This window comes from Ascidia mentula, chromosome 1 (assembly GCF_947561715.1).
Source record: "Ascidia mentula chromosome 1, kaAscMent1.1, whole genome shotgun sequence".
NCBI lineage: Eukaryota > Metazoa > Chordata > Ascidiacea > Phlebobranchia > Ascidiidae > Ascidia > Ascidia mentula.
The window spans coordinates 17,918,638-17,946,553 of NC_138566.1; the positions used below are offsets into that span (position 1 = coordinate 17,918,638).

Here is a 27,916-nt window from a genome sequence, read left to right on the forward strand (position 1 = left end):
AAAAATATTACAAGAGCAGTGTTTCTCTTCACCTATAGCTAGATGAAAAACCTATTTGCTTTTAGGAAACAACTTTTTTATCCAAAAAACATTGACACTCATCGGATTGATTGCCACACTGCCGCTTTGACATTATTTACTTGCGACAATTTATGTTTGTGACTGTTTACAGTTTACACCATAGTTACAAAAATTCGCATAGTTTTCTTATGTTTAACTTGACTAAACATTATAAAACAATGAATGCTGTGAACAAATTGTGCAATGCAAAAACCCTCAAACGTATAAGTTTTGGAATAAGTGTAACCAAAAAGGGTTAAGACACTCCGACTTGTAAAAACGATTTGTAGTCTGGCGTTCTACTGCTGTCCAGAAACCACGAAAGAGGGGGGTTTACCCATTGCGCCACACCAGGGACCATAAGCATCTAGGGGTCACATGAGTTTTAAACTTCGAAATAAAAATAATGCCTGGATTTTTGGTGAAGTCTGCTTTGCGTGATCTTGACTATAAACAAATGATATTGCACCGTGAACAGACTTACTTTGTTGAATCGAAAGACACGTTGCGATACCATGCGGAGGGAATCAAAATGGGGTATTAGCGACAAAGAAATGCAAACTGCTGGTGACTTTTAGCGAACTAGTTTTAAAGTATAAGCAAGTCCAAGAGAGCGAGCATGCGAGTGAGCAAGAAACAAGTAAATAACTGGTAACTCCAGTAAAAGGATTACAAGTGCCGCCGCTTGTTGAAAGGGTAAAGGGATTGCGATATCATTGTAGATAACTAAAATGGCCCTTCTCCTATTCTTTGTGGAAACTTGTTTGAAATCTTTTAGTGAAAATTGTCCTGAAATCAACATTTTAACATGTACACAAGCAACGAAGTTTGAATCTCTGATCTCTATGGCGTTAAATAGAGATCAGTCATCGCAGCAGTTAACAGCTGATTAGGTCGACTCTGTAGAACAAAAGCGAGCCGGGCATCGTGTCCAAAAGACAGATCGTCTGCATGGAATGTCATAGTTCACAATTTGGCCTGGACCTTTTTAAAGCTTAGTCTATCTTGACATTTTGGCACAAACTATAGTAAAGATGGGAAACAAATGCCAATGTATGTGTGGAACGGATGAGGATGGGCGTTTGAGACCGTGCTTCAGAAAGCCCAAACGGAATAAACGCTCTAAGGAAAATGTGTTGCCAGGTGACCTTCATTCTGGTGGTGGCCATCTGTCTTCAGGTATGTCTGTAAAATGTAAAACGTTTTGATAAAGGAAGTTTACCAACCGGATGCAATTGTGTTTCTGAAGTTAAATTTGCTTTAGTTTTCTGTTCATATAGTAGGCCTACATGAGCTTCCTTCAAAACTACATTGCACCTCTTAAGTTACCTTGACTGTCATTTTAACATTTTATGGTTCGCTAAATGTTTTCTTTACTTCAACTACAGGAGGTTCAGGCGCTGGATTGCAACGTCCTGGAACCTTAAATGTCTCTGCTGCCAACCAAGGCACACATAACGATGCCACATCCAAGTATGTGATATTTTGACACCTTAAGTACAAAGTTCAGTAGTAGAAGACCTATCGTTGTGGATTATAAAGGATTATAATTAGCATCCCATCATTCACAGCTGTTTATTGTGCTGAGAGTGTTGACTATGCAACAGACAAAATGTAGATGTATTTAATAGAAGATGTTCTTTGTTTGAAGAATTTTGGAAAACTTTGCATTTTAAATAGGTTTCCAGCATTTCCCCTCCATGGAGTTCAAAAGACATCTCCAACTTTAGCTTCAGCAAGCACAACTCCTGGCCAAGTCGATAAAATCCGAACACCAATGGAGACTTTTGACCTGCAGAAAGTGGAGGCATTGTTTGATTCTTATTGTGATGATGCAGTAGCACAAGAGATTTTGGCCGATGGCACAGAAAAATTCTGCCAGGATTTGGAAGTGGATCCCACAGAGTTCATCGTGCTTGCTCTTGCATGGAAATTTAAAGCCTCAACTATGTGCAGGTTTACAAAGTAAGTTGTTTGCTATTGTTAGATGTTATTGTTTATATTTTGGAAACATGTGGTATTGGCATGTTGGTAACTACATGAAAAGCAGTATATTGTGAAGTTTTTTAGGCTATCTTTGTATGCTATGGCTTGTTTTGTTGTTAAACAGCCTGCAGTTAAACATATATATCTTTATAAACGCGAAGATAGGGAGTATAAAAAAGTGTTGGAATATTTCACATACCTGATAACCTGCGACGAGTAGCAATTGTCTAATTCAAAGTCACTGCATTTTTCTTACAAGTACATGTTTACTTGCAAGTGTTATTTTAGTTTCGATCAATTGTTTCGTTTGTAAAGCTAATGTTTTATTCATGACCTAGGAAAGAGTTTGTCGACGGATTTATGACCCTACAATGCAGTTCAATATCTTCACTGAAGTCATTACTTAAAGTTGTTGAAGCTGAAGCCGTGTCCAACTTCAAGGAGCTGTATCGATACACATTCCAATTTGCCCTGGATGCTGAACAGGTACAATTTAACATGCACACACAGTACTGTGCCTAGTTTAGCAAACTAGTTTTGTCACACATGAATTTTTCATGAGGTTTTAAGCAGTCAGTTTACATAGTGCTACAATTTAATCTGTCAGTCATTTTGTTGAGTCTTGCATGTGCTTTACACCAGTATGCATGTATTCAGACATGCTGCCTTAGCATAAATTTGTTTAAATATCTGTTTATGAGGATGTTAAAGCAACCTTGTGTTTTGTTTTTCAGGGACAACGTTCCTTACCCTGCGACATTGCTATTGCAATGTGGAATGTCGTTTTCACTCGAAACACACCAAATCTACTCAGCTCGTGGATCAATTACCTTACTGAAAACAATGTAGGCAATATCAATGTGTTTTACTATCAATTTGTAGTAGAGCATGCCACATATTATATATACATGATGATGAGAACACCCCTTGAAGGGATTCTGCAAAGGCATGTTACAAACCTCAACCCCAGGTTATTGTTTAATGCTTGGAAATAGCACTGGATACTTATCTCAGTTAAATGTGTTTGAAGAGGAATTCTTAAATGAACAGGGCAAGCTTCTGCATTTGAGGAAGTGACGAAATGCCACCGCCAGACCCCGATTGTCTCATAATTGCTCCTTTCAGGGGAGTGACGTCCCATCTAATTGGAAACATTCCTTCGAAATCGCTTCCTCGTTCCGTTTCAGGTGCGGGGCATATCACGTGACACTTGGAGCATGTTTCTTTACCTGACTGAGGCACTGAGCGACGACCTGTCCAATTACAACGACAATGAAGCTTGGCCGAGTCTATTCGACGACTTTGTGGATTACCAAAGACAGAAGAACGTGGAAATGGAGGTATGGAGTTTAACAACCAAAAATGTACCCTACAATTAAGACGAACGTATGTATTTTGCTTCGTATATCTTGATTACTCTCTGTGTAAGAGAGGTGCTGATAGATTGGGTCAATCTTGTCAAATGCATTATTATTAATATTTATATATTAATTGTGAATCTTTCTAAACATTTTTGCGTTATTGCTTTGGGACTGCCAATTCTTGGCAGCAATTATCGAATCAATACGTGCATACGCCTATGCAGCGTTGCACGTGCATTCTTTGGCGTGTGTTTTAATAAGGTTTACCACAAACGACGCCCGTCATCGATCAAGCTTGCTGTCGTTATATGCCGAAATCCTTTAAATCTCTTGACTCTGGTACGGACGGCTTAATAAGATTCCAATATACAATCCTGCATCATTAGCGGTTTGGATGATGCTGTAACAGGGATTTTAGTGTAAACTTTTTTGGAAACACTTCATCTCGCCTCCCAAAAGGCCCGCGAACTCTCGCCCAAGCAATCATATAGTTCTAGCTATATACAATATACCAGCAGACATTTAAAGGGAAATTTGCGTGCAAACCAGTCGTAACTAGTTGTCTGTGATGCAACGTGCAGATAATTTGCGTTGCGGCGTCGTTATTTGCATTAGACTGCACTACCTCATGCCATGACGCGTCTGTTAACTGTCGCCTGCCCTAAATTACCAGTAAAAAGTGCGGGATGTCACCTGCTAATGAGCATTAGCTTCGACCGCAAATGCCTACATTAGACAATATGTGTCGGGGAAAAGCCCGGTCCCCTGTGGTACAACTTTATACCTTGCGCTTTTTTTGTGCTTATCTTTCATATGCGTCTTTGAACTGTAGCGCCACCCCGTGTTTGTTCAACAGCTTTTCAATAAATTGTTACTTTTCAAGTAAAGGTACAAATAATCCTGCTATTGTCGTGGTACCAGACAAACTTTTTGCTCATTTTTGTGTTATTAAGAAACCCCCAGAAGTTTTTTTATCATATATTTAGAGATTTGTCGTCCAAATTCAATACATTTTGTACCAAAGTATAACATTTCTGTTACAGGCGGCCAAACAGCTTGCCGCCGAGGCTGAAAGTTCTTCACAGCACGAGGAGCAACAGAAGCAGTCCGAGACCGAAATCCCTGAAAGCAATATTGCTCCAGCGTCATCCGAAAATAGCCCTTCTTCCACACCCCAAAATGTGTCAACCGAGAAGCTTAGTGTAGCCGAGGTACCTGGCATGATCGCTTCGTCTTCGGAAAACACCCCGCAACTGCGGGATTCAGACCCGGGGGCCTTGTTTGACGGTTCACCAGAAGACGCAGAGTCCAGTCTCCCTCGAATTCCTTCATCTCCGGGTGAAATACTCAGTCATTTGCACTCGGAACGCGACGACTCGACAGCCGGCGAATGAAGCAACCTTCAGTTATGTTTTCTTTACCATTGCGATTTCATTGAGTGTTAAAACATTTCGGTGTATTGATCTGTGACTGAAACAGCCACTGAAAGCTGATATAGTAAGTACGATGTTGACGTCTTTGACCAACAATAAAAAATTTCTAGCCGGTAAGCATTATGAGTGAGTTAATGCCTTTGCAGTATTGCTCTACCGTAAAAAAACACATTTGTTTCTTTATTCTACCTTGATTGTACTCTACCTTTGTTTAAATAACTTCGCGTTATGCATACACAACAAAAAAACTATTTTTTCCCGATTCGCATCAAACATGGTTTGTTTAAGCGCAATTTTCACACGTTTTCTGTGATTATTTATTTTCCAGTATGTATCCTTTTTCAATGTTTTTGTTCGTTGAAAACGTCCTTCCCTTCATCTGCAGTTCCGACACGAAATATTTTCGCATTCTTTGGGTCATTTTGACAAAATTCGAAGTTGCTTTACTGTGTTTCCATTTTAAGTTTACGCTGTGAAGTCTGTCAAAATGAAATTTCCTGGTTTTAAAATAACTGTTTTGTCGCAATGCGAATAACCTTGCTTGGCTGTGTTCTCTTTTATAAACCGACCCGTTTAATCGCACTTTTTTCTCTACGTTTCTAGAGTTTGTTTTTGCATTTCTACACTCACTATAGCCAAACATCATTGCTTTCATCAAATTCGCTTTGTAATATATTACAATTAAATAAGTAGTAGCCAAACATCTTCATGCACATTCATCCTTAAATGACATATTCACATCCTCGCCAGGCAGTATATATTTGTTTAGTTTTGTTGTTTCCAGTGCGTTCTTGCCTGACTTTTTAGCATGGTTGCAACAGTTATCTCGTTGGTATTCTGTATGCCCAATATCTGCTATTGTCTAATACTTTGTTGAAAACAAAATACAAAAACACACTTTTTGCTGTGGGCGCTACAGGTCCATGCATAAGCAGTATTTTACCAAGAAGAAAACCTTATCGGGATTAGTGGTCAAGGCAACCTGGATTCGAATCCTGGTGTAGTACAGTGTTTCGTCTGTTTTAGTATACATACCAAGATTTTCTCAGCAAGAATATTTCCAGGGACACGATATTTGCAGTGTATTGCGTTTTTAGGCACAGGATTGTTATGAATACAAATCTTATGTAAAACCGTTCTGTCCATCAGCTAAAGCAATCAAGTTGACGCAGAGAATTGTTTCCTGTTCGCCAAACGTGATTCACAATCTCCGCTCCAGAGACCAGTTTTGTGCCTCTCGTATATACAGTTGCTTAAACTATTTGATAAAAAACAACAGCTAAGTTTTTTTGAGGTAGATTAGGAACTGATGTCTTGAACAGCTCAGAAGAAGTTGACTGAACTAAAAAATGATTTGCTGTGATCTAACAAAAGCACACAATTGTAGCTACAACCGTTAAGCCATGGATTAATTTAACCTAAAATTTGTGTTTGATCTTACAATGAAAATAAGATACTACTTTCTTAAATTATCGCGCTCGTTTACATTTAGTTACACTCGCTGTACTTTTCTCTTTGTGACGTAACGCTCAAACGCGTGTCTTTATCGCTCCGGGCAAAAAAACAGCCAGCAAGTAACGGTGTTTCCGCAGTCACTGGCCATTCAGGTCTTCCCTAATCAGTTCAGCAATTCAAGTGTTACTTGCAACAGTTTATGATTGGTTCCAGGTATTCCCAAAACATATTAAGATGAGCAATAGTATTCACTTCAGGTACAGACCTCCGAAGAGAAAAACTTGTGAAGGTGCCCCTTGTGCCATCGCATTTGTTGTTGTCCTTTGTTTGGTGAGCGTGATAGCCCTGATCGTTTGCGGGTTGCTTTTCGCAAGACCTGGATTGCGTGCAGTCAACTACAAGGTAATTTTGTTTCATGAATATTATGGCTCTAATACATGGCTTGTGCGTTTTGACCACGCAATATGGTAACAATCGTTAATTCTACTTTCATTGATTAAATCAGAAGATAATTATTATTTTCACAATGAAGGCAGTAAGTTTGGAAACGTATATCGTTAGGACTCCACTATCACCGATTTACAACTTATCGCATGCAACCAGAGATAGTTGTGATTTTTAAATTTTAAGATTTTTTGATTTTGTCACAACAAAGCACCGACAAGGCTAACCGCAGCTTTTTTATCGATGCTTACTCATTTTACTTTTCATAATTACTGTTCGTTTATGATGGATCTGTTTAGTTATGCGAGAAAAATAAGTGTATACATATATCCCTACGCAACAATATACCTACACAACAACACAAGCTTCAACGAGAGCCCTTCTAGTTTTTCGGACGTAATTATATAGCTCAAACGGGTTAAACAAGTTCCGGAAAAGGGACAGTAAAGTTATATACTGCGACATACTTGAGGCATAACTGCATAAATTAAACTTTATTTGATTTTTTTTTATAACCCAGTAACAGTCTTGTAGCTATTATTGATTTTAGCTTTTCTAAATTAAAATAGCATTAAAATTAGAGCTACTTAGGATGGTTTGAATTATTCATGTACTTCCATAAATTTACCTTTTCGTATTTTTAATTGCAGGAAACTTGGTGTCATGTGCTGCGCTACCAAATTGTAGAACACCGTCCATGCAAATGCTCAGGGCTGACCGACAGTAGTCCCTACTGCAAATCGACTTTTCCATGCATGCAAATTTATGTGAAGTACAACATTGATGGGCCATTCGTAAGTGTATTCATAAATACATGGCTATTGCCTTTTCTCAGCGGTTGATTTTTACAGATTTACAAGACTAGTTTTATGTAGAAAATATTTTTTAAAGGTGTCTTTTAAACATCATGGTTTTGAGGTAGAGCATTGTCGCCGCATTCGATAAATGCTTTGTACAATTATTGTAAATAATTATTCAACAGAATATTGTTTCTCGCGCAGGAAAATTCCACCTTAAATTCGATGATACACAGTGACGAAACAATGGCAATTTCTGGCAATAGCGATGTAAGTATGTAAACATAAATTAAATGCTTTGATGCAAGCTGTAAAAACCCATATGCGCAACAAGCACCATTTACATAGTGAAATTGTAGAGCGAATTCATTTTTACTTCTCAAGTCGAACCAAGGGACAAAAATCACAAAGCTGATAAACTGTATTTAAACACACGACCCTAAGAGGTTCCCAGTACAATATAGTGACTGATCGACTGATCTGTATTGGGGCCCTCTGGTCGTAGTGGGTGAAGTGGCTATGTTGCACTGGTCAAATATACAGTGGATATATACCGAAATTGATGTTAAACCCTGTTATCGATAATTGTTTTAAAACGCAGTGCTCGACACAAGTTTGCAAACGTCATAAGAAGCAGAATACGTTGGAAATCAACAACTTTTGGGACAAATACGGCGAACCCGGACACTCGTATCACTGTATGTACAACCCCGATAACCCCAGTCAGGTACATACAACTCCATTTACAGAATTCAATTACAAAATCTTGAAATGAGCAAAGTTTTTGAATTTCGTTTTGCAAACCATAAAAAAGGCAATGCAGTGGTTGATAGATCTAACATTATTTCGGTAACATTAGTAAAATATTCGGAAATTAAAATGGCAAACAAAATTTAATCTGTATCTCGCATTGATTTAAAGCTCAAAAAAACATTTTGGATCCCAATTTCATCCAAACACTCAACGTTTTCCCTCAACATAAATTAAGACTATTCAATTCCATCCAGGTGATTATCTCACGCAACATCAGCCTCCTCCTCATCATCCTCTCGCTCGCGATCCCCGCCATCACCTTCGTCGCTTCCCTCATCTCGATATGTGTCCTCTGTCGGTTCGCTCGGAAACAGGACAAGAAGGATCAACCTCCTCCCCTGTCTGACTACAGGGGTTACCTCAACTTTGGAATGCCGGTCAAAGATCACAGGAAACCGGATCGCCAGCAAAACCGACCGTCCTCCCTTCCAGGATTTGAAAGGCCTGCGTCCAGGGAGTCGCACCGCAGCCACGCTACCCAGCGGATGTAATTGTTGTTGATTTATGTATGTTGTGAAACGATAATGGCGTGTGCCTTTTTTGAAAATTGTACGGACTATGAAGATGATTTTTTTTCTGACTCCGAAACTACCTTTTGGGGTTTCGTAGTAAGTTATGAATTATGTGAACGGATGGCAATGTAATCACGTATGTGACGTACTATGAAGTCGTGGGATATTTTTCTTTCCTTAAATTGACACTTACAATATACTTGTTTTCTAACAAAGGGACGTTATATACACACTTCTACTATACTCCTATTTTTGTTTCATTTGAAATATTTTTGCTCTTTTGTAGACCCCATGATGCATATTAAACCAAAGTTAAGTGCTCTGTGCATTTGGTTAAAGATATAATGCTGATTTTATCCGTTGAACTTTCGTTGAGATAAACAATATTTTACACTATTGGTTGAGCTTGCTTGGCCGTAGTGTTTCCACCTTGTTTGCTCCGTAAGGTTGCACCTAGTTTGGTGCCCAACGGATGACGGTGACTGTATAGTCACCACAAAGTGGAAGTCTTTGCTTGGCCGTTTGGTCAGCAAAGTCGTCTGATAGTCACACCAGCTGCACTGATGAGACCTTTTAGGTCGAAACAGTGGCCATCTGTCTGCAGCTTATACACAATATTTTACACGTTTGTTACCAAAGGGTTGAAATGTTTAAAACTATACACGACAAATTTCTTGCAGAATCAACAACAAATATCACGCACAAAAGCATACAAAGTACTTCGTGACGAACCAAAAAGCTTTATCTGATTCCAAGGCACCACTTAAAACATCACTAGCCCACTTGATAAATAGTCCGAAGTGCTGAGTATCCAGCAAAACGTTTCAGGGTCATACAGTGGTCGTATAGGAAAACATATACGGATAATAGAGATATGACCATGGAGATTTTCTGCGAATGTTTCATTACGACAGGCAAGAAAGGTGGCTTATACAGCTTCCACACAGTCGCTCGGTGTTTGAAATTTTTCAGTCGTCTCGTCCAGGGTTAGAAGTAGTCGACAGAGTTGCCTTCGCCCACGAAAGCGTTTTCCCTTTCCACGCTTAAGCCGGGTCCCACCACATTCTGGTTACTTCTGGCTGGCGCTTTTATGAGTTTCTCCACGAGGGACTTGGCCTTGTTTTCTGCGCAAAACTCATTTGCATGACAAGAGGCAAATTTTCGTAACATGCTCAACTACCTATTTCACAACTTTTAATTGACATACTCTTATACGAGGCGATGTTAATCAAATTTTATTTTATTCTACTTTTTTTTATAAGTCACCAGTGTTGACCTATACTAAATACATTGGACCTAAACCAAACTTACCAGTGATTGGCAGCATTGGTTTGTTGTCGGGAATGATTCTTCTTGTCTGTTTTATTGTCCTCTGAATCATGGGCGAGTTTCGGTCGCCATCTTCGTTTGAGGCAGATTTAGACTTTTGGTGTTTTGTTCCACTTCAAATAACACAGGCCCACGTCCGTTGTTTATTATTTTTTACAGTTTGTTGGGTGCAGAGCTTTAATTTTACTATGACGTTGGAATGTCAACCGATCATCTTTGAAGATTTTCAGGCAACAAAAACTAATTAAACTATTTATAACTGCCGCATATATATATGTTACAACCAACTATTGTTGAATGTTTTAGTGGCTTGCATACCACTTACTTTTTGTGTTCGCCGTTTTTTGTGGGCAACGGTCTCGTCACAACTGTGTACGTCTCTGTCGGTACAGTGCTCGCTGGCGACTCCGCGCGGCGATGTTTGCTTACCGACTGGAAATACATTTTATGACAAATTGAAAAACTGCAAAATTTCGAACCCTTCATTTTTTTTTCTTTTCGCATGATTTTAGTCACTTTTCGGGAGATTCCACTTTGATTTACACCAGGGGTCGTCAACCTACGGCCCGGAGCCTCTTTGCAAACTTTCGTTACTATATGATTTGGCAAATGCTATCATCAAATCACTAAATCCAAATAAGGAGATACTCTCGGTATACCTCCCCGCATTCGCAAGGTTTAACAACACCATAAACAGGGAAGGAAATGAAAATGTTATAGTGGAAAAATACTACGGACCGCTGAGATCTTGCGCAGTTTGGTTTTGGCCCACGTCTGCGGTGGGATTGCCGACCCCCGATTTTTACAAATACGTCTTGTAATGAGTGTTTCCTGTGTGAACTGTGTGAAAACACCACATAAAATCACATCGAAACTGACCTTCTTGAATTTGGGCGAGTTTTTCAACCAGTCGTTGACCTTTTCGTCGGGGTCCATGGTTTGAGCTGAAGGAAATCTCTTCGGACGTTTTCGGAGACGATCCTGTTTACGAGGTTCTTCGGGCGGCGCCTCGTATCTTTTTCTGAAATGTTACGAGGAAACAAGAAAATAGGATGGTTAGATTACGGAGCTATTTAACTTAAAATATTTAAATATTTACAAGTTCCTACCATGTGTTTATTACTCAATTTATTGACCAAATAATCACCATTTTGTACGGATCTCCCTTCACTGTATATTTTTTCTAACCAGACACTGCCCAATATTTACTTTTACGGGAAGTTCGACCTACGGTTGTTTGGCGAGTTCCTGTTTCGGTTTACGGTCGTCGGCTTCCTTATCACTTCCCGTCGTTTCCTCTCTTATCGGAGAACATTCCCTGAAATCCCGGTTCCTTCGTCGATGTTTCTCGGCGTCTGAAGGACTGAAGAAGAAAAATAGGAGAGTGTTGTTTTGTGAAACCAGAAGATAGTAGATCCTGACTTCATTATGTCCACTAATGGGGAACGTATGTAGTGAAACCAAAACAGAAAACATTGAAATATTCACCAAAAGCAATTTGAAGTTCAACATGCGGTGTGGTTATTTAGCTCCTTTATCTACAATAACAGCTGCTCTACACACTCCAAAACAAGTGCAAATGTTTATTAATCAAAATCACCCGCTTTTTAAACAACAATGCATGAATTAAGGCGCATGACATCAATAATATCTAAAATATACAAAAAAATGAAACTACAATTTTGGTAAAATCTTTGGATACAGTTTATTTGCTTTACTCGTAAGAGCTTTGGAAACTTGTTGTGTCGTTTCTATGCTCCTGGTCGTCTTCATAGCGAGGTCGTTTGTGGTAAGCGTTCATCATTTTGGCGATCTCTTGTGGTCGAAGAAAGACGCTCTTTTCTCGATTCAAAGGCGGCCTATCGGATCCGTATAGACCGTTACGGACGTTGTTGATGATGTCCATTGCCTCCTATTAAGAATTGTGTCTAATTATTATTCTTCATACAAAACATGCACACATGCTAAGTTCCTAACATTTCAGAGGGAATCGCGACATTATCAAATGTGTTAAATGTGACCTTTAGGTGACAAGAATATACTTTTGCCGCATGTGTTTCAAAAAAAACTTTGCCAAAACAACTTTGATATATATACAACTTTGGTGCAATTAGCAGGTCACATTGGTTTGTAGTTGATCTGTTTATCTATATGTTTTTCTTGCGTTAAGTTAAGTAATTCATGTTCCTTACAACTATACGTTAAATCGATTGGTTTTTCACGAATTTTCATTTACATATCAACAATAAATTTGTACAATGCAATTTGTATTTCAGTAAAACAGCAAAACTATTCATCACGTGATGGTCACCTGGGAGGATACGTATCCCTTATGATTGGGCTTGGACGACAAAATATGATTCACCACCCCGGCAGCTTCCTCTGGACTCAGCTCCATGGTTTGATTCGTGTCGCCCTGCTGTGGGACCGTGCCATGCGGAACTGTGGCATGTGGCAACGGCGGAGGTTTGTATGGCATAGAATTTTGGAAAACCGCTGGCGGGTGATTTGGTTGCATTACGTTCGCCACTGTCGCGACCGGCTGCTGGGGCGGGTAAACGTTGTTGTGAGGTTTCATATAATCCCCGGGAGCAACTGTAGATATCAACGAATTAGACAGACCGGAAAATACACACAATCCTATGTACAGTTTACAATAAGACGATGTATGATGCAAACGTATAATTTTGTTATACATGCAAACGAGATTGCAAAGAATACGTTTTCTGTCAATGGCGGTTAATTAATCGTAGAAACGCGGGTTTGGAATTATTTAATACCTCTCGTAATAAGTGTATTAGCTAATGCTGAATTATATAGTTCAGCGCAAAAACCTAATATCGAAAATCGAATTTTTTTAGGAATGACTCATTTTTTAAACTTACGTTGCGCAACAGCGTTGTGGAAATCGTAGTTTGGGGCTTCAGTTTGCTTCATTTGGTTGAAGAGACGAACTGCTGCGTCCGGGGAGACATATTGTGTGGGATAATAATGACCTGTAAGGTTAGTTCAGTTTACGATTCGCTCGGATAAAGTGCACACAGCTTCAAATCGTATCATAGCTGTTGCGGAGATAATATTTTACCTCCTGTCTATTTTGAAATGCCTAAATACATTTGAAAACACAGCAGTAACGCCATTGCCAGCAAAATTAGTGATGAATTATTCAACCATTGTACGTATAAAATACTACCGTGGACATAAGTAACGTGATTTATAGGATATGTTTTGCGGATTCGCGATGTGCAGAATAATACCTTTGGTAGGCGACGCGAACGTCCCGTTGTTGAAGGGCCTCTTGTCCAATTGACTCATTTCGTTGTGCGTAATGGGCACCGAGATTCTCCTGAATCGCATCGATTTTTCAATTAACACCCAAGTGCGACGGGGGTTCGGGTACTCGCTTATCTCTAAGGTTTTATAAATGCCAACACACTCTACTCCAACAGTTTTGAACTGTTCGCACTTGTCAAGCATGATAAATATTAATCACTTCATGGTTCAGATCGAAAAACAACCTCATAACATGACAAAGGTACTCACTTCAGTGGTGATGGATCGGCCTGGTGGACCGCCGGTGCGGGATGACCTTGATACGGTAGAGCGGGGATTGTCTCTGGGGGCCTGTGGGTTCCACCTGGGTACGACGCTCTACCCATGATGTGTTGGGGGTGTGCGGCGCCGTAGGACCCAGGGTTTGGGCCCTTGTGAAACAAAATCGGATATTGAGAATACCGTACGCTTTTTATATGTACGTATATACGCACGGTTGTTTTCAGCTACGTTATGCTTTAAAATGTAAAGGAAGCGCTGTACAGTATACGATAAAAAAGGTGATTTGGGTTTATGAGAAGGCTTTTGTCTTTGAACGCACTCTACAAATTACAGGTTCTCGCCTGTGAATTCGGGTCCACTTCTTCCATTATAATTCCCGCTGACATTTTCTTTAGTTTGCGAATAAGTTGGTCGTGTGTGTTTTTGGAATTTCCTTTCATCGTCACACTGTTGATCGAAGTTGTTCGAGAGTGACGTTTGCCTTCTTTGTCTGCATGTGAAGTCAAGTTAAGTTTGGCACCTGCTTAGTCGCAAACGCAAATCTTCAAAATCCAACATGCAACGCTTACGAGTATTCTGTATTTATTTTTTAACCTGTGTAACAAAAGCTGCAAACACTTTCTGATGCAATATTATTTTTTTTGCCATACCTGGAGGCAACTTGTTTTGAATTCGAATATATACCGGAAAGCAAATACAAACTTGCATAGACTTTAAGAATAACGTGAATAACGGCACACGTCGAAGCGCAAGGTGCGTAACCCCATACCAGTTGTCTGTCGGGTCTGATATGCTATTTTTAATATCGTGTCTTACTTTCTCCGTGTTCTGACTTAGTCTTCATATTGATGAGCGTCACCTCCTTGTCAAGGGATGCTTTCGTATCAGGGACGTCATTTCCATCACTTCTGTGAAACTTCCACCAATACCAGAGGAATACGGCCGCCAAGATGAGAGCAATGAGAATTATAATGACAATCGCTGCGATGACGGCCGAACTGCAAAGACATGGGAAAGTGATCTTTATGCGAAATATCGTCATCAAATAATAGTTTGGAACCAATTGGTCAAACCAAACACTAGGCGCTTTGGCATCGAAGAAATATTATTTCAAAATATTTGACGCTTGTGTTTAAAATTTTGAGAGATTCCGAGACATAGACCAAACATTATAACCCATAGATTCAACAACATTCTAAACCTACTTTTGGTGTGCCGCAGGTTTTCCTCCGTCGTTGCCGGCGTCTGTGAAACAGGGATTACCAAGTTGAAACTTAAAAAGTCCGATCTAAATGTCCACCTACCTGGGGCCCCGGGCTCTGTCGGATTTTTTTCCTCTTGGTTCGCTCCAGGGTCCTCTCCATCCTCACTGGAGCTGCTAGGTGTGGTAACCTCCGCTCCTCCTGTGGGTGTCGTTGTCGGGCCAACCGTGGTGGTTGTAGTTGTGGTAGACGGTGGAGACGGAGTGGGAACTAAAAGTTTCAGGAAAATGTTTTTTTTTTTTTTTTAAAGGATTGCCTGTCAATTTCAATCGGAGAAAAAAAAACGCAGCAATCAACTGAAAGTTTTGTTTCATGTTTTTGTGTGTTTATACTATATAGCTTCACCACGGGTAAACTCTTTAACATGGGCTTACATGTCAATCAATAAACTATCAGACACAACTTTTTATTCCTCTTAAAAGGGTAATTATAGGTTGGTTATTGCAATGTAGACCACGTCAAACAAAACACAAACTTTTCACATTGGAACAATTGATCGTTGACGTGAAATGTGCCAGCATGCAACAAACTTATAGTGATCACCATTCCAAATTATATCGAGTTACTGCAAATGCGAATGTATTTTTATTCAGCACGTACTGGCGTCTTCGCAATGGTCGCCCTGAAAATCGCGAGGGCAGGAGCACACGTAGTCGGTGGTTCTGTCAACGCACAAGCCCCCGTTGAGACAAGGCTCAGACAGACAGGGTTCAGGTTCTGCAGAACAAATGTTATACTTCACATACGTATCGATATAACTACTGCTGCAAATTTGTACTTATTTCACAATGATCTCCGTCAAACAGGTTGATGCATTCGCAGGAATATCCATTGACATCGTCCGCGCATTCTCCGCCGTTCTGACAAGGGTAAGACGCGCACTCGTCCTTGTCTGTTGCGGCAAAAGTGTGATTTAGTAATTAGTAAAAATGGATTATAATTTATGTGACTTTAATAACTTTAGAATAACTAAAGAGTTATTATTTGCGTATTTAACAAAAATTTGTGGTGGAAACCATACGATAACATAATATCGTGTTATGTTATCGCACACTCTTGCGATAACATAAATAGAATCACATGCACCAAGGAGCCATACCTATAGGTATGTGTATACGCATTAAACAGGCCGTACGCCGGTGAATCCATTACTTACACAAAACAACTGATAAGTATCCACAGTGTTTTTAATAGAAACAAGGTTCATAAAAGTTTTGTTCTAAACCGAAACAAAAAAGTTTAAATTCGAATGTAAAAGAAACATTGCTAGAAATATCTAAAAGTTCTTTCATACCTATCTCGCAATTATAACCCGCATATCCGTTTGGACAAATACACTTGTAATAACCGGTGTAGGTTTCACATTCCGCGCCATTTTGACACGGCCCGGAGTCGCAAGGGTCAGGTCCGCTCAGTTCGACTGCAACAACAAGTCGAACTCGCAATATTGTTATGCGTAAATGTGGAGACAATACTTACATTCAAAATCAAACTTAAACCCCTTCAGATTGTTGGACTCGTCGCTGACAAAGCCGACAATCAATGGGCCCTGTCCACGCAAATGGCCGTTGTTTACCTTTTCTAGGCCAACTCCACAGTATCTAGCAAAAAACATTTCTTCTGTTGTTACAATCATATCAAAAATTCGCCAAAAGCGAGAGTCCAACATTTAATACGCACTGTTTAAAAGCTTTTTTGAAGCCTAAATATATACGCAATGCTTTACGTTCAGCTTTCATTTCGGTTAATTTTGCTCATGTTAGCAGCACTACGGAATAAAGTATTGCAGCTTTGCAAGTGTGTGATTACTTGCACTTAGTTTCTACACGTTAATAAAAAAGCCTTTTCTTTTTCAACGCTAAAAGCAGTTCGGTTAGTTGCAAAAGCTGCATTATTCACTCCGTACTGATGCCCGCCTCAAAGACGAAGCTCCATGATCTTAAAACGGGGACCAGTTGCAACGAAAATAGCCTCTACCTCCAAAGCCTAAAGGCAATACAATGCTACGCTCCTCAGCTTTAATTTTTTCAACATACTAATGAAGTTTTATTTCGGCTAGAGCATAAGGCAAGCGAATTAACATCGCCCGATGTTTGAAGCGATTAACGCCGGAATACCTATTGGGACTTGGGGTCCGGGAGGTTGCGTTAAAGACAACGTTCAGGAAGTCGTATGTACAGTCGTCGCTTAGCTCGATCGCGAACGCTTCAAAGTACAACTAAACGTGCAAAAACAACAACAAAAATGAACACAAGTGCCAGAAGCGAAGTCACGACTACATAAGTTTTCAGTCGTCAGTAATTTGTTTCTTCTCCCTTGTATGTATTTAAGGATCATGAGATTTAAAATTTTGATTGGAGATGGCCGAACTGCACTTTCAAATTTTTGCTCTCTACTTATTTTTTTTTCAAACTAAAAAACTACAAGTTGCAAGTTCGCCTCGGCACTTGGAGCCTAAACTGTTGGCGGCCTTGATCTTACTTTGTCGAATTCGGTACTCTGCTGGTTGCATTAAAAACAAACTCCAGCCAATCATAGCGACACTGTTCGCTAACTTCCATCGCAAAAGCTTCAAAGTAGATCTAGTTGTAGGTAAAAGAACTTCTCGTTTTACTAGTGATATATTTTATCATATATTAGAAAAATTTATGATGATTTGTCAATGAATTTTTGAGTGTGTGGTGACTTGTGCTACATTGCAGCTAAACGTTGAGCAGAAATTCTTTGTTGCTTTCAAAACACATTTTCATGCAAGTAAAAGTGCACAAGTTACCTTTAACATCAAACGTGTTTTTTTCCAAAACCCGAGCACGGTCTATTAATAAAGCTAAAAAATATTTTACCAATAATTGTTGATCGTTTACCAACCATGTCTATATGGTTTGCCCCAAACTTTATTGAATAATTGTCGTTATTTTTTCTGCATGTTATTTGATTGTTCAATGACAAATTCGTTGAAAAGTCAACACGTTTGGTTTGCTTTACTTACGTTAATGAAGTTGTTCGTCAAAATCCTGTAAACACAATTTCGCTTGTCCGGATAGTTGTTGGGGTACTCCGGTGACGTGATGCTCCCTGTGGGCTCGTAGAACTCTCCTTCACATGGGGGCGGGGGTGGTTCAGTGGGCCCCGGAGGCTCGGTGGGGCCCGGGTCCTCTCCCTCGGCTGGGGGTTGTTCTGTGCCTTCCTCATCCTGTGCCGTTGCGAAGGATCCTGGACCACAGGATAATATGGAGCATGAAATAATTTTTTTCAAATGTAGGCTACGAATCCCTTATTAGAGCCGCCACATTTACATCGTTATGTGTAGTTTAAACGAGAGCATATTTTTACTATACGCTTAGATATAAAATATACGTTATTGTATTAGCATATTTCTCAAAGGCACGTGTTGCATTTCAGGCAGCACATCCAGAAACCTACCGACAAGAATGATCAGAATGAAGCAATGAACCAGAGTGTAAAACCTCATGATTTCGTCAATCTTCCATTCACATCATGTTGAACTATAGGTATTTCACTTTCATGTTTCCAGTTTCCTATTGTGGGGTCACGCGAGGACACGCTGGTCGTTCACAAGGCGTTTGCTGAAAACTCTGATCTCTGACAGCGACTTTGGAATGTTTTTACTTCAAACTTCAAGTTCGCTTAAACAATTTTAGTGCAAATATTCTCTTGGCTATATACACCTGCTAGTAGAAATTGTACCTTTTAACACAGTACATTGGATTCAAACAAACCATAATTCTTAGTATGCATAGCTTTGCAAACTTTTATATGTACAAAGCGCTTTCACGAAGAGGAACAACTGCCGTATGGAGCATTTTTTCAATCCATTTTGTATTGTTAGGGAATCCAACACAAGAGGGCTCGAAATTATTGATTTTTAATTATTGAGTGAACATCGCCTCTTGACAAAATATTATGCTTAATCACATAGCGCGTGATAGCCGGTAGTTTTTGGCGGGCTTTTGGGTTTTGTTGTGACAACGTGTGCTGTGACAACAAATTTTTTTTTTATGAATCAACCATTTTCATTCGGGTTTTTACAGACATGCAATATATGCTGGAAATGCACATCGAGTTTTTTCAAGATCCTACGATGAAAATACCCTTAGTTACGCCTTAGATCAGTAAACATTTCTATGCTTTGTTTCGCTGGAAGCAGAAGACCATAGCACGTACAAATTTTGAAGACAATACCGAAATTTGCACTTCTGTTTTTAGATGATGTGAATGTTTAGTTAAAAAATAAAGCATCATTACATTCACTATTTAACATCTTCTTACCGACAAGTAACACGTCAATCAATGCATAATGGGGATTAGGTCAATTTTTTTCAGTTTGCCTGGTTTTTACCAATGTTGCTTCAAAACAAACAAATTTTTGACCCATATTTTGGAAAGAAATAACTTTGTTGGTGATATTAATCATAATGGAACACCAGGTACGACTGGCCTTTATAAACCCAAACCATTGATCTCTAATGTTTAATTAATAGAGATCATCAGTGCCATAGAACAATGATTTGTTGAGGGAAAGCCCCTGGGACACAAATAAATCATATCGCTTGTGAGTTGAAGGTGTTATATTAGACATAAATCACAACACCGATTAATTTTTACTTTATCAAAATTTTATTTAATTGTTGGTATAGTAATAGGATTCTTAAGAGTGGACTAAGGTAATTTCAAACTAGGTTAATCTACATATTTTATGTTTTTATATGTTCAACGTTTTTAGTCCCAAATGTTGTCACTCGCGCGCAACGGAGTATCCCAACATCTCGGATTCACATGCATATCAGTGTTTAGTTCCCTAAAATAAATTTGACAAGTGTGGCATACAGGTTAAAACAAAATGCAGAATGAAAATAACATCAATCATCTGTATGAGAAATTTGTTTATGCTGTTACGAATTCGTTGCCAAAAGAAGAAGTAAAGAACTTGGTTGTAAACATGGTGTCTGCCTCCGAAACCTGGACATCTCGATATAGACGATTAAATGTGAAAAAGATTGTACAAGACAACTCAGATGGTAATGAAGTTAGTTTTCTGGAAATGGTTGGGGCATTAGAAGTGTTGGAAAAGTACGGCAAAAATTTGCTGAAAGAACCTCGACCCGCACAATGGAAAACCATTCGCTTATCAAACTCAGTGTTTCGAAGGAAAGTTGATCCAATGATGGGTTCAAGACAAATTCTGCAGCAACTTGGATATACTAAACCAATAGTTGACGGTTATTCATTTCCTCCTGATGTTTTATCACCCAATGTAAGTGAAGTTATCTCAGTTACAGCAGATATTGTCCAATTAAAGTTTGAACTTTTAATGATGCACAAAGGTATTCATCCAAAAAGCCAAATATTCAAAACTCTTTTAAATCTGGAAGCTTCTTCCCAATCAACAAACCTGACTGCACCAAATTCACCACAGAGTGAAACCCAAAACATTGACACATCAAATGAAGTTCAATATGGAATAGATGATATGTGTGTGGTATGTGGACTAAAGGTAGCTGAATTCCAGTGCAATACATGCAACAAGGTCCAGTGTGCAGAATGTGATAAAATTTGGCACCAATCTCCTGCCCGAGTAAATCACAAGCGAATTAAATATAAGCCTGCAGGATCTGCAGAAGAAGCACCTTCAAGTTCATCAGAGATAGCAGATGTAACACCTGTTACTGATGCAAATCCAGCAACTGATTGGGAAAAACGCATTTTGCAAATGGCAGACACACTTTTGGAATTAAATGATGCGGAAGAGAAAAAGGAACATCTTGTACGTTTTACCAGTTTAATCGATGAACAAATATCCAAATATAAGGATGGTTCCAGTAGGTTTACTTCTTTGCAATTATCCAATCATTTATTGGAGCGAGCAAAATCTCTTGAAACTGCAAAGGAAGACCTGATCAAACTGGCTTTTGGAGACCAGGAAAGTTCCTCACAGGCAGAGGATCATGGCTTCAGTATAGATATTAATATTTCTGATGTTCGCGGTCCTCCATCATCTCATTATATTCCATCAGTTGTGTCGCTTCAGAGCTATCAGGAGGAAGTTTTATTTCAAGGAGGACAAAGTGGTGTGATTATTGCACAGATGCAACAATCTGTTTTTGAGCACACTGTAACAGAAACTGTGCAACAACCATCTACTAGTATTTTTCTGGCCAATGCAATGACAATACAAGATATCCATATGAAAACAAAACAGGAAGATAAACGACGTCAGTGTATTGAAATGATTGATATTTTAAGAGAAGCAGAAGGCAAAGGTTATAGTCCTGCAAATGTACAATCTGTGCTGAACAACTATAACGCAGAAACACATGGTAGTCTGCAACGTTTCCTTTCAAAAGAATTATATGGTAAAAAATTTCCTCCTGCGCAAGAGGAAACTGGGACAAACGGAAGATTTACTGAAGCTGCAAAGAGATTAGAAAAGAAGGGGGCATTTGCTTTGGATTCTGATTGTGTTTCAAAACTTCAGGGATTTTATTCAAGATTAAACAAAAAGACAACACTGAGACTTTCAGATTTTTTGAAAATGGACACAATGTGGGCCCATCGTGCTTTAATAACAATGTTTTCTGTGAAATCAGAACCAGTAAGTAACATAATGCTTCTCTTGCTTACTCACTCCTGTGAGTCAGAGCCATTTTTAGCAACAACGATATGTGATTTTACTGATATATTTGAGGCTGCGCAAGCTTTCCCTGAAAACCTTGACGGGGCTGTGAAATATCTTAAAAAGCAGTGCATGGTCTGTTTTGAAATGTTTGCTCAAAGCAAAGTTGAGTGCATGACCACATGCAGTGATAATGAGTGCAAGTACTGCTACAAATGCTTGGAGTCATACTTGAGGCATCAGATAAAGGAAGGCAACATTCGGGACATTGTTTGTCCAGTCTGTAAAATGCCCGATATTGATGAGGATGAAGAAACAACCACAAACTACTTTAACTACTTGGATGTTGTGGTTAGGACCAGGTTAGAAAGTGAAGTTCACACACTTTTTCAGCAAAAACTTCGCGATCAAACATTGATGAAAATGCCCAACTTCAGGTGGTGTTCCCATTGCACCAATGGATTTTTGTTCGAGCTTGAAGAAACCACCTTGAAAATGGTCTGCACCTCATGCCAGAAGGCCACATGCTACAGCTGCAAAAAGAGGTGGGAAGCACAACATGAAGGACTGTCATGTGAGAAATTTCTCCAATGGAAACAGCTGAATGATCCGGATTTTCAAGCCGCAGGACTTGCTGCACACCTAAAAGAAAATGGCATTGATTGTCCGACTTGCAAGTTTAAATATGATCTTGCCAAAGGGGGCTGCATGCATTTTAAATGTCTAATGTGTTCATTTCAGTTTTGCAGCGGGTGCAAAAATCCATTTAAACAAGGCAAGGTGTGCAACTTGCTTCCGTCGTGCCACAAAAAGGGTTTGCACGCTCATCATCCCAGAGACTGTTTGTTTTACTTGCGCGACATGGACGCGGACCAACTTAAGGAAATTTTAAACGAATCCGAGATTGAGTTTGAAACTGAGAGTGTGGCAAGTGACTTGCCTTGTCAGGTTCGAGAACAAAAGGAAACGTCAACAGGATTAATAGACGACGTTTGTGGCCGGGACGTTCACAACAGCAACACAGGTTTATGTTCACTGCACTATAAGGAGTACTTAGTAAATCTTATAAATAACAACAAATTGGATCCAGCATGTGTATTTTCAAAGGACGAGTTAATAACTTGTTTAAATCGTGTGGAAGGTACTGTACCGCAACAATTGACGACTCAATCGGATGAGGAGTATGTAAAATGTTTGTTGGATGAAGTGCGGCGGTTACCGCTGACTCACCAACTAGCGGGAAAGTCATAAGACGTTGCAGAATTTTTTTCATTATTTTTAAATCGAGAACTGTACCGTAAAATAAACTTGGTTGTGGGTTGTTTTCTGAAATACTGTAACGCGAAAAAACACGCACAAAACAGAAGTTATGGCGATATCTTCACGAAGCCCAGCGTTGCTTTCAAACTCCAGCCTTTGAGGTTTTGCAAACATACTCTATGCGTTTTATCGAGCACTTTTCCAACCGTATGTAATATACGTTTTTCAACCATTTTCATTCCGATGTTAATTTGTCATGCTTTTATATTAGATGTAACAAATTCGATTTTTCTCCTTGCGCAATTACTTGTTACGCTCGTTTAATTTTTGTACTACGGTTCATATGACTGACCTTTCAGTAGCCTATGCGGCCACTGCTGAAAATTAGTTGCTACGTGACACTTTCAGCGTACCATCCGATGTTTTTCATTCAAAACAAAATTTTTTTGTGCCATACTAATCGAAAGCATGTCACATCGACATTCTTGCGTAGAAATTATGGCTTGAAAAAACGCAAAACTGTTTATTGTCTTACTTTCTTGCAGCGTATCTTCTGCTGACAAAGGAACATTGCTTTCTGGAGTCTTGGGTTTAATAAATAGGATTCAACGTGTTTTTTTTTGCAAAATTTAACCTTGAATTATTAATCGTATGTGGAAACTCCTCTAGTTCTCCGCAACCGGTGTACCGTGATGTGATTAAGGTGTTTCGCATCAGCATAACTAAACATTTGTTGTGGATTTTACCGTTATGCAAAGTTGGGCATTTGAACCAAACTCTTGCTAGACGACCAACTGCGCAGGTACATTATTTAATTACGGCTTAGAAAATTTGCACTTTAGGACCTATATGGGTATTAGATTGGAGAAATCCTGTGTTCAAGGCCCTCGGCTGTAATGCATCTAGCGACTGTTCCGCTTGTTTCCCAATGACCGTTGATGGGTCTTGTGACTTACATAGGGACCTCAAATTCTACAAAGTTGAAAAAAAAAATTGCGCCTGGATGAGACTGTACAGAGCAAGGACTTTTTGGGCCTCCTGAAAGATCATATGACCAACAGGGGGGTATACCCAGCCCTTGGGGGAGGGCTTCGACACTTTTTCAGCAACTAAATTTGATGCCATCGCATAGAGAAGAGTTGGAACTTACAAAAAATGCAAATGAGTGGGTAGTTGAACGATTCATTATTCTGCAAAATCCAGTTCCATTTTTGGTTGCTCTTTTAAGACCGCATATCAGTAATTCTATTAGAATAGTTTTGCCCGCGGGGAATGCCCGTCTTGTACTCCTGCGTCATAGAGAGTCTCAGTTCCGTCACAAGGCAACCGGTGATGCGTTGGGATCAATTTTCTGGTTGAATGAGCAAGAAGTCACGTGGTGTAGCCAGGGCGATTTTCAGCGTGTTTGGTGCAGCTTTAGTGCATTTTTTGCTCTTCTCAGTCAGTCAGACGTTTGGTGCAGGGTGCTGTGAAAAGTTTAGTTGAAAAACCACCAAAATGTTCAAGGGGATGTAGCTCAAAATTGAATCACAGAAGTATACCTTAATTTGTGATTTTATGTTAGGCCCGCCTCTTGGCTACGCAGTATAAGGTTTTTTTTTATATTTTTTTTTTATATTTTTTTTTTTTTTTTTATATATTTTTTTTTTTATTGAAAAAGGACGCTAAAGGCGTACAATTGAAGAAAAGGCTAAGCAAGAAGACAAAAAACAATGGTTAAACACAATGGCGAGAAATCAGCAAAAGAGAGTCAAGTTATTTGGGTATATGCTTCAAGCAGCGTATAGGACCACTTTCTTCTGTAATAATTCGTTTCGCTACAGTATTTTTCACTGGCGATGTTTAGTTCTATAGATCTTGTTTTTTGCAACATGTTAACAAATTCTGTTATTGTTGGTTTCCTCTTACCGTATTTGCATCGATAAATCACAAATCTGGCACAAAGAAGAGCGCAATTTAAAAAGCATTCAAAAATATTGTTATTTTCATGTCTACCAAACAGTAAATGCGCACGAGAAAAATACAAGGGTACACGGAGTTTAGCGCTTAGCCAACTGCATACATTTTCCCAGTAATGTGCTGCGATAGGACAATTTACAAATAAATGTAAAACCGTTTCCTCGGCATTTTCGCAAAAGACACATGAACCTGTTTCTATAAACTTCAGATCTTTTAACTTTTTATTGGTCACAATGGCCCTGAGATTTAGCTTAATTTGAAAACTTATTAATTTAGTTTTACGCAGTATAAGGTGAAAATTAGTTGCAAAATAGTTGCTTAAAGCACCACCTAGGGGTCATTTAGGCCCCCGATCAGTCATTATTTTAGCTAAATGGGCTGCAAAAAAATGTAAGATGGTTTTGCGAAAAAATGAATCACAAAAACCTCATCCAATTTGCAATTTAATGTTGGCCCTAACCCTTTTCTACGCAATAGCAAAATAAATTGTCACAGGAAAGTTGCTTTGGTTGCCCCCTGGGACTGTTTTTGCTATCCTATAGGTTTTTGCTATCCAAAAGATCCTCCAGGAGGCTCCTCAGATCCTTGCTGTGTTTTGGCGGATGCAGCTGCAATCAATTTTTTTTCTCTATGAATAGTACCAGTAGATCTTCATGGGTCACTGACCACAGGAAATGTTGTTCGCAAAAAAGCAAATCACTCAGTATGGGTATTAATGGTGATAGCCTTCAAAACCAGATTTTGGGGATTTAATACTGATATGCGGCCTTAACCAAAATATTGAGTAACCAGGGGGGCAAATGGCCCTAGGGGGGTGGCTAAACCATTTTTTTGGAGACTAATTTTGATCAAAATTTGTAGATATGAAATGGATCTTTCATAAAATCACAAATGATTGGACACTTAAACGATTCATTTTGCCCCAAACACAGCCTGATTTTTTTGTTCAACATAAATTTCAGCAGCACCCACCAGCAAGTTACTACCTAATTGGAATAGCTCAAAACCCCACTAAAACTGCCCCAAACACCCTAAAATTCGCCATGACAACAGCACGCACATGTGCGCTCATTCAACCGCAAATTTAACTTAATTGCGTCACTGCTTTGCTTGGTGATGCATGACTTTGCATTGTGACACAGGTCTACACGGTGGGCATTTCCCAGCACCAAAACTAATTTTCATAGAAATACCAATATGCGTCCTTTAAAAACCTGTAGTTGCGTAAGTAGGTGTATCTTGAAGTTTGTAAGTGCGTCGTTAGCGTAGAAAAGGTTGCTAAGCACTGCTCATGTGTGAGGTAAACTTTCAGCGTGATCAGAATCCGCGTGCAGATCTTCATGATTTTTGAGCTTCGAACTAAGAAAAAGTTGCTCGATATTAAACAGAATTATAACTTACAAAAAAGCTGAGGTAGGTTTCATTGAAAATAACAATAAAAATATCTGCACTTTCATTTTTAAATGGTGTAAATGATTTTGACCGAACAACTCCAATCCTGTTTCTAATGCATAAAGTTCATATTTTTCGTTGTTAGTACCCCTTGTGAAATAGATGTTAGCATTTTCCAGTTACCATGTCTGCATTTTCCAGTTTTCCGTGTCTGTACAGCAATTGCGTAAGTTTTGATCTTTATGCGAACATACAGCATGTCGCAACCTCGCCACCATGCCCGCAGGAACTGACGCTATTGACACTTCCATACATTTATTGCGCGAAATTTTCCTGTATATTCACACCACACGCTTTCCTGTACACGTCATTAAACAAATAAAGAACTAGGGTACCCGTGAACGCACGCAGCTACGCACCAAACTGTGATAAAACAAACCCTGTCAATTGTTTTTTCGGACATTATTAGGAAATTGGTAAACAATATTCTGAACCAATTTATCAAGAGTTCTTATAAGTTATATGCATGTGGTGCGGAAAGCAGAAGCAAGCATAAGTTTCATTGTCAGTAACAAACGGGCTTAAAACAAAGTCGTTTCGTTCACAAGATATGGCGGTCAGAAGAAAAAAAACATTCTTATTCCTCTTAATTTGGTGAATTTGTTGTTTTTATATTAGCACAGAATAAAAACTTCGCGTGTTCCGTCCTTCTCATGGGTGGCGCAAGCGATCCTTGGCGAATTTTGTTATTTATTGTTCGTGCTGAGAGCGAATAATAATAAGACGCTTTTCGTAACAGACCGAGAGGTGATATTGTTTTGGTCTGCAGCATTCTTTGCTGCACCTTGTATAGAGTGCATAGTATGTAGCCGACGGCTGATACAACTTGCTTTTGTTGTCAGTCGACGAAGTTCGACCCTATCTAGAGATTATGTATTAGAAGAGTGCACTTTCTTTCATGCGCATTGAACGACCCTTCGTTAACTGTTGTAATTATAAAAGGAGAAGCCCAAATAAAACCTTCACAGAATAATCTTATTTTGCCATTGAATGTTGTTCAGGGATGCCAGGGAAAAATTTTGTGGGGATAAGTTAAGTGTAGAAGTAACGGTCAAACACATTTTGGAGAAATTCATAGAACAGCTAAAATGCATCAAAATGTTCTGCATTGGTTTTCTCTGCTTGTATGAATAAGTGTTGGTAACTAGTGATGTTCCCAGTTGCAAATTATCCGACCCGGCCGGATCCGGATAGTTATCAATCAAATCCGGCCGGATAACTTGGATCCGGCAGTTTGTTAACACCGATTCGTGTATTTTATCGGTATGGCAAAAATGTTTGATTGCCAAACAGAATGCTTTGTTTAGGTTAGCTTATCATGAGTGGAAGAAATAAACGTGGGTATTTAATAATATGGTATAAGACGTCAAGAAAAAACCTTAATAACAAACATCCGAAAAATCGGAAGTCGGCGAGTTTCACAGACCGGGTCCCAAAAAACGTGTAATTTGCGAATGTTTGTCCGTTTTTAGGACAAAAATGCTTTCCCAACTATCCGGTAAAATCAAGTGTATTATCGTGCCGGGTCCGGGTATTGAAAATTGGTCAATATCCGGCCGGGTCCGGGAACCCGGATCCGGCGCAAGACATCACTATTGGTAACC

At 39.3% G+C, this 27,916-nt stretch overlaps 4 protein-coding genes across 4 annotated transcripts; 3 read left to right on the top strand and 1 right to left on the bottom strand.

Annotated features, from left to right (window-relative positions):
- Positions 1-948: 948 nt before the first annotated feature.
- On the top strand, positions 949-5,741 carry LOC145902322 (uncharacterized). The gene is made up of 7 exons (XM_082990258.1): positions 949-1,239; positions 1,449-1,533; positions 1,741-2,025; positions 2,385-2,532; positions 2,781-2,891; positions 3,234-3,386; positions 4,451-5,741. The coding sequence occupies exons 1-7, from the start codon at positions 1,095-1,097 to the stop codon at positions 4,799-4,801; spliced, it is 1,278 nt and encodes a 425-aa protein (XP_082846384.1). The 5' UTR covers positions 949-1,094; the 3' UTR covers positions 4,802-5,741.
- A 734-nt stretch (positions 5,742-6,475) lies between these two features.
- LOC145911049 (uncharacterized) lies at positions 6,476-9,216 on the top strand. The gene is made up of 5 exons (XM_082998293.1): positions 6,476-6,697; positions 7,390-7,533; positions 7,741-7,806; positions 8,138-8,263; positions 8,544-9,216. The coding sequence occupies exons 1-5, from the start codon at positions 6,530-6,532 to the stop codon at positions 8,838-8,840; spliced, it is 801 nt and encodes a 266-aa protein (XP_082854419.1). The 5' UTR covers positions 6,476-6,529; the 3' UTR covers positions 8,841-9,216.
- Positions 9,217-9,848: 632 nt separating this feature from the next.
- LOC145888732 (uncharacterized) lies at positions 9,849-18,479 on the bottom strand. Its single transcript, XM_082979560.1, has 21 exons — positions 18,431-18,479; positions 17,997-18,220; positions 17,125-17,225; positions 16,487-16,608; positions 16,302-16,427; positions 15,786-15,899; positions 15,608-15,724; positions 15,050-15,217; positions 14,951-14,990; positions 14,562-14,743; positions 14,087-14,235; positions 13,734-13,894; positions 13,448-13,536; positions 13,076-13,186; positions 12,502-12,785; positions 11,909-12,102; positions 11,422-11,553; positions 11,070-11,211; positions 10,516-10,622; positions 10,173-10,303; positions 9,849-9,985 (listed from the first exon to the last, which is right to left on the bottom strand). The coding sequence occupies exons 1-21, from the start codon at positions 18,477-18,479 to the stop codon at positions 9,849-9,851; spliced, it is 2,880 nt and encodes a 959-aa protein (XP_082835686.1).
- A 1,362-nt stretch (positions 18,480-19,841) lies between these two features.
- On the top strand, positions 19,842-23,478 carry LOC145899362 (E3 ubiquitin-protein ligase RNF31-like). The gene has a single exon (XM_082988113.1). The coding sequence runs from the start codon at positions 19,869-19,871 to the stop codon at positions 22,890-22,892; it is 3,024 nt and encodes a 1,007-aa protein (XP_082844239.1). The 5' UTR covers positions 19,842-19,868; the 3' UTR covers positions 22,893-23,478.
- The last annotated feature ends 4,438 nt before the right edge of the window (positions 23,479-27,916 follow it).

What these genes read in the sequence shown, in the direction of transcription:
- LOC145899362 (XM_082988113.1), top strand. Translation starts at nt 19,869, where the DNA reads ATGCAGAATGAAAATAACATCAATCATCTGTATGAGAAATTTGTTTAT.
- LOC145902322 (XM_082990258.1), top strand. Translation starts at nt 1,095, where the DNA reads ATGGGAAACAAATGCCAATGTATGTGTGGAACGGATGAGGATGGGCGT. An exon ending in TGGTGGCCATCTGTCTTCAG is followed by an intron (nt 1,240 to 1,448) that starts GTATGTCTGTAA and finishes CTTCAACTACAG; the next exon opens with GAGGTTCAGGCGCTGGATTG. An exon ending in TTGCCCTGGATGCTGAACAG is followed by an intron (nt 2,533 to 2,780) that starts GTACAATTTAAC and finishes TTTGTTTTTCAG; the next exon opens with GGACAACGTTCCTTACCCTG.
- LOC145888732 (XM_082979560.1), bottom strand. Translation starts at nt 18,479, where the DNA reads ATGAGGTTTTACACTCTGGTTCATTGCTTCATTCTGATCATTCTTGTC. An exon ending in AAACCTGCGGCACACCAAAA is followed by an intron (nt 14,744 to 14,950) that starts GTAGGTTTAGAA and finishes ATGTCTTTGCAG; the next exon opens with TTCGGCCGTCATCGCAGCGA. An exon ending in AGTTTCCAAAGCTCTTACGA is followed by an intron (nt 11,554 to 11,908) that starts GTAAAGCAAATA and finishes TTTCTTCTTCAG; the next exon opens with TCCTTCAGACGCCGAGAAAC.
- LOC145911049 (XM_082998293.1), top strand. Translation starts at nt 6,530, where the DNA reads ATGAGCAATAGTATTCACTTCAGGTACAGACCTCCGAAGAGAAAAACT. An exon ending in TGCGTGCAGTCAACTACAAG is followed by an intron (nt 6,698 to 7,389) that starts GTAATTTTGTTT and finishes TTTTAATTGCAG; the next exon opens with GAAACTTGGTGTCATGTGCT. An exon ending in CAATTTCTGGCAATAGCGAT is followed by an intron (nt 7,807 to 8,137) that starts GTAAGTATGTAA and finishes TTTAAAACGCAG; the next exon opens with TGCTCGACACAAGTTTGCAA.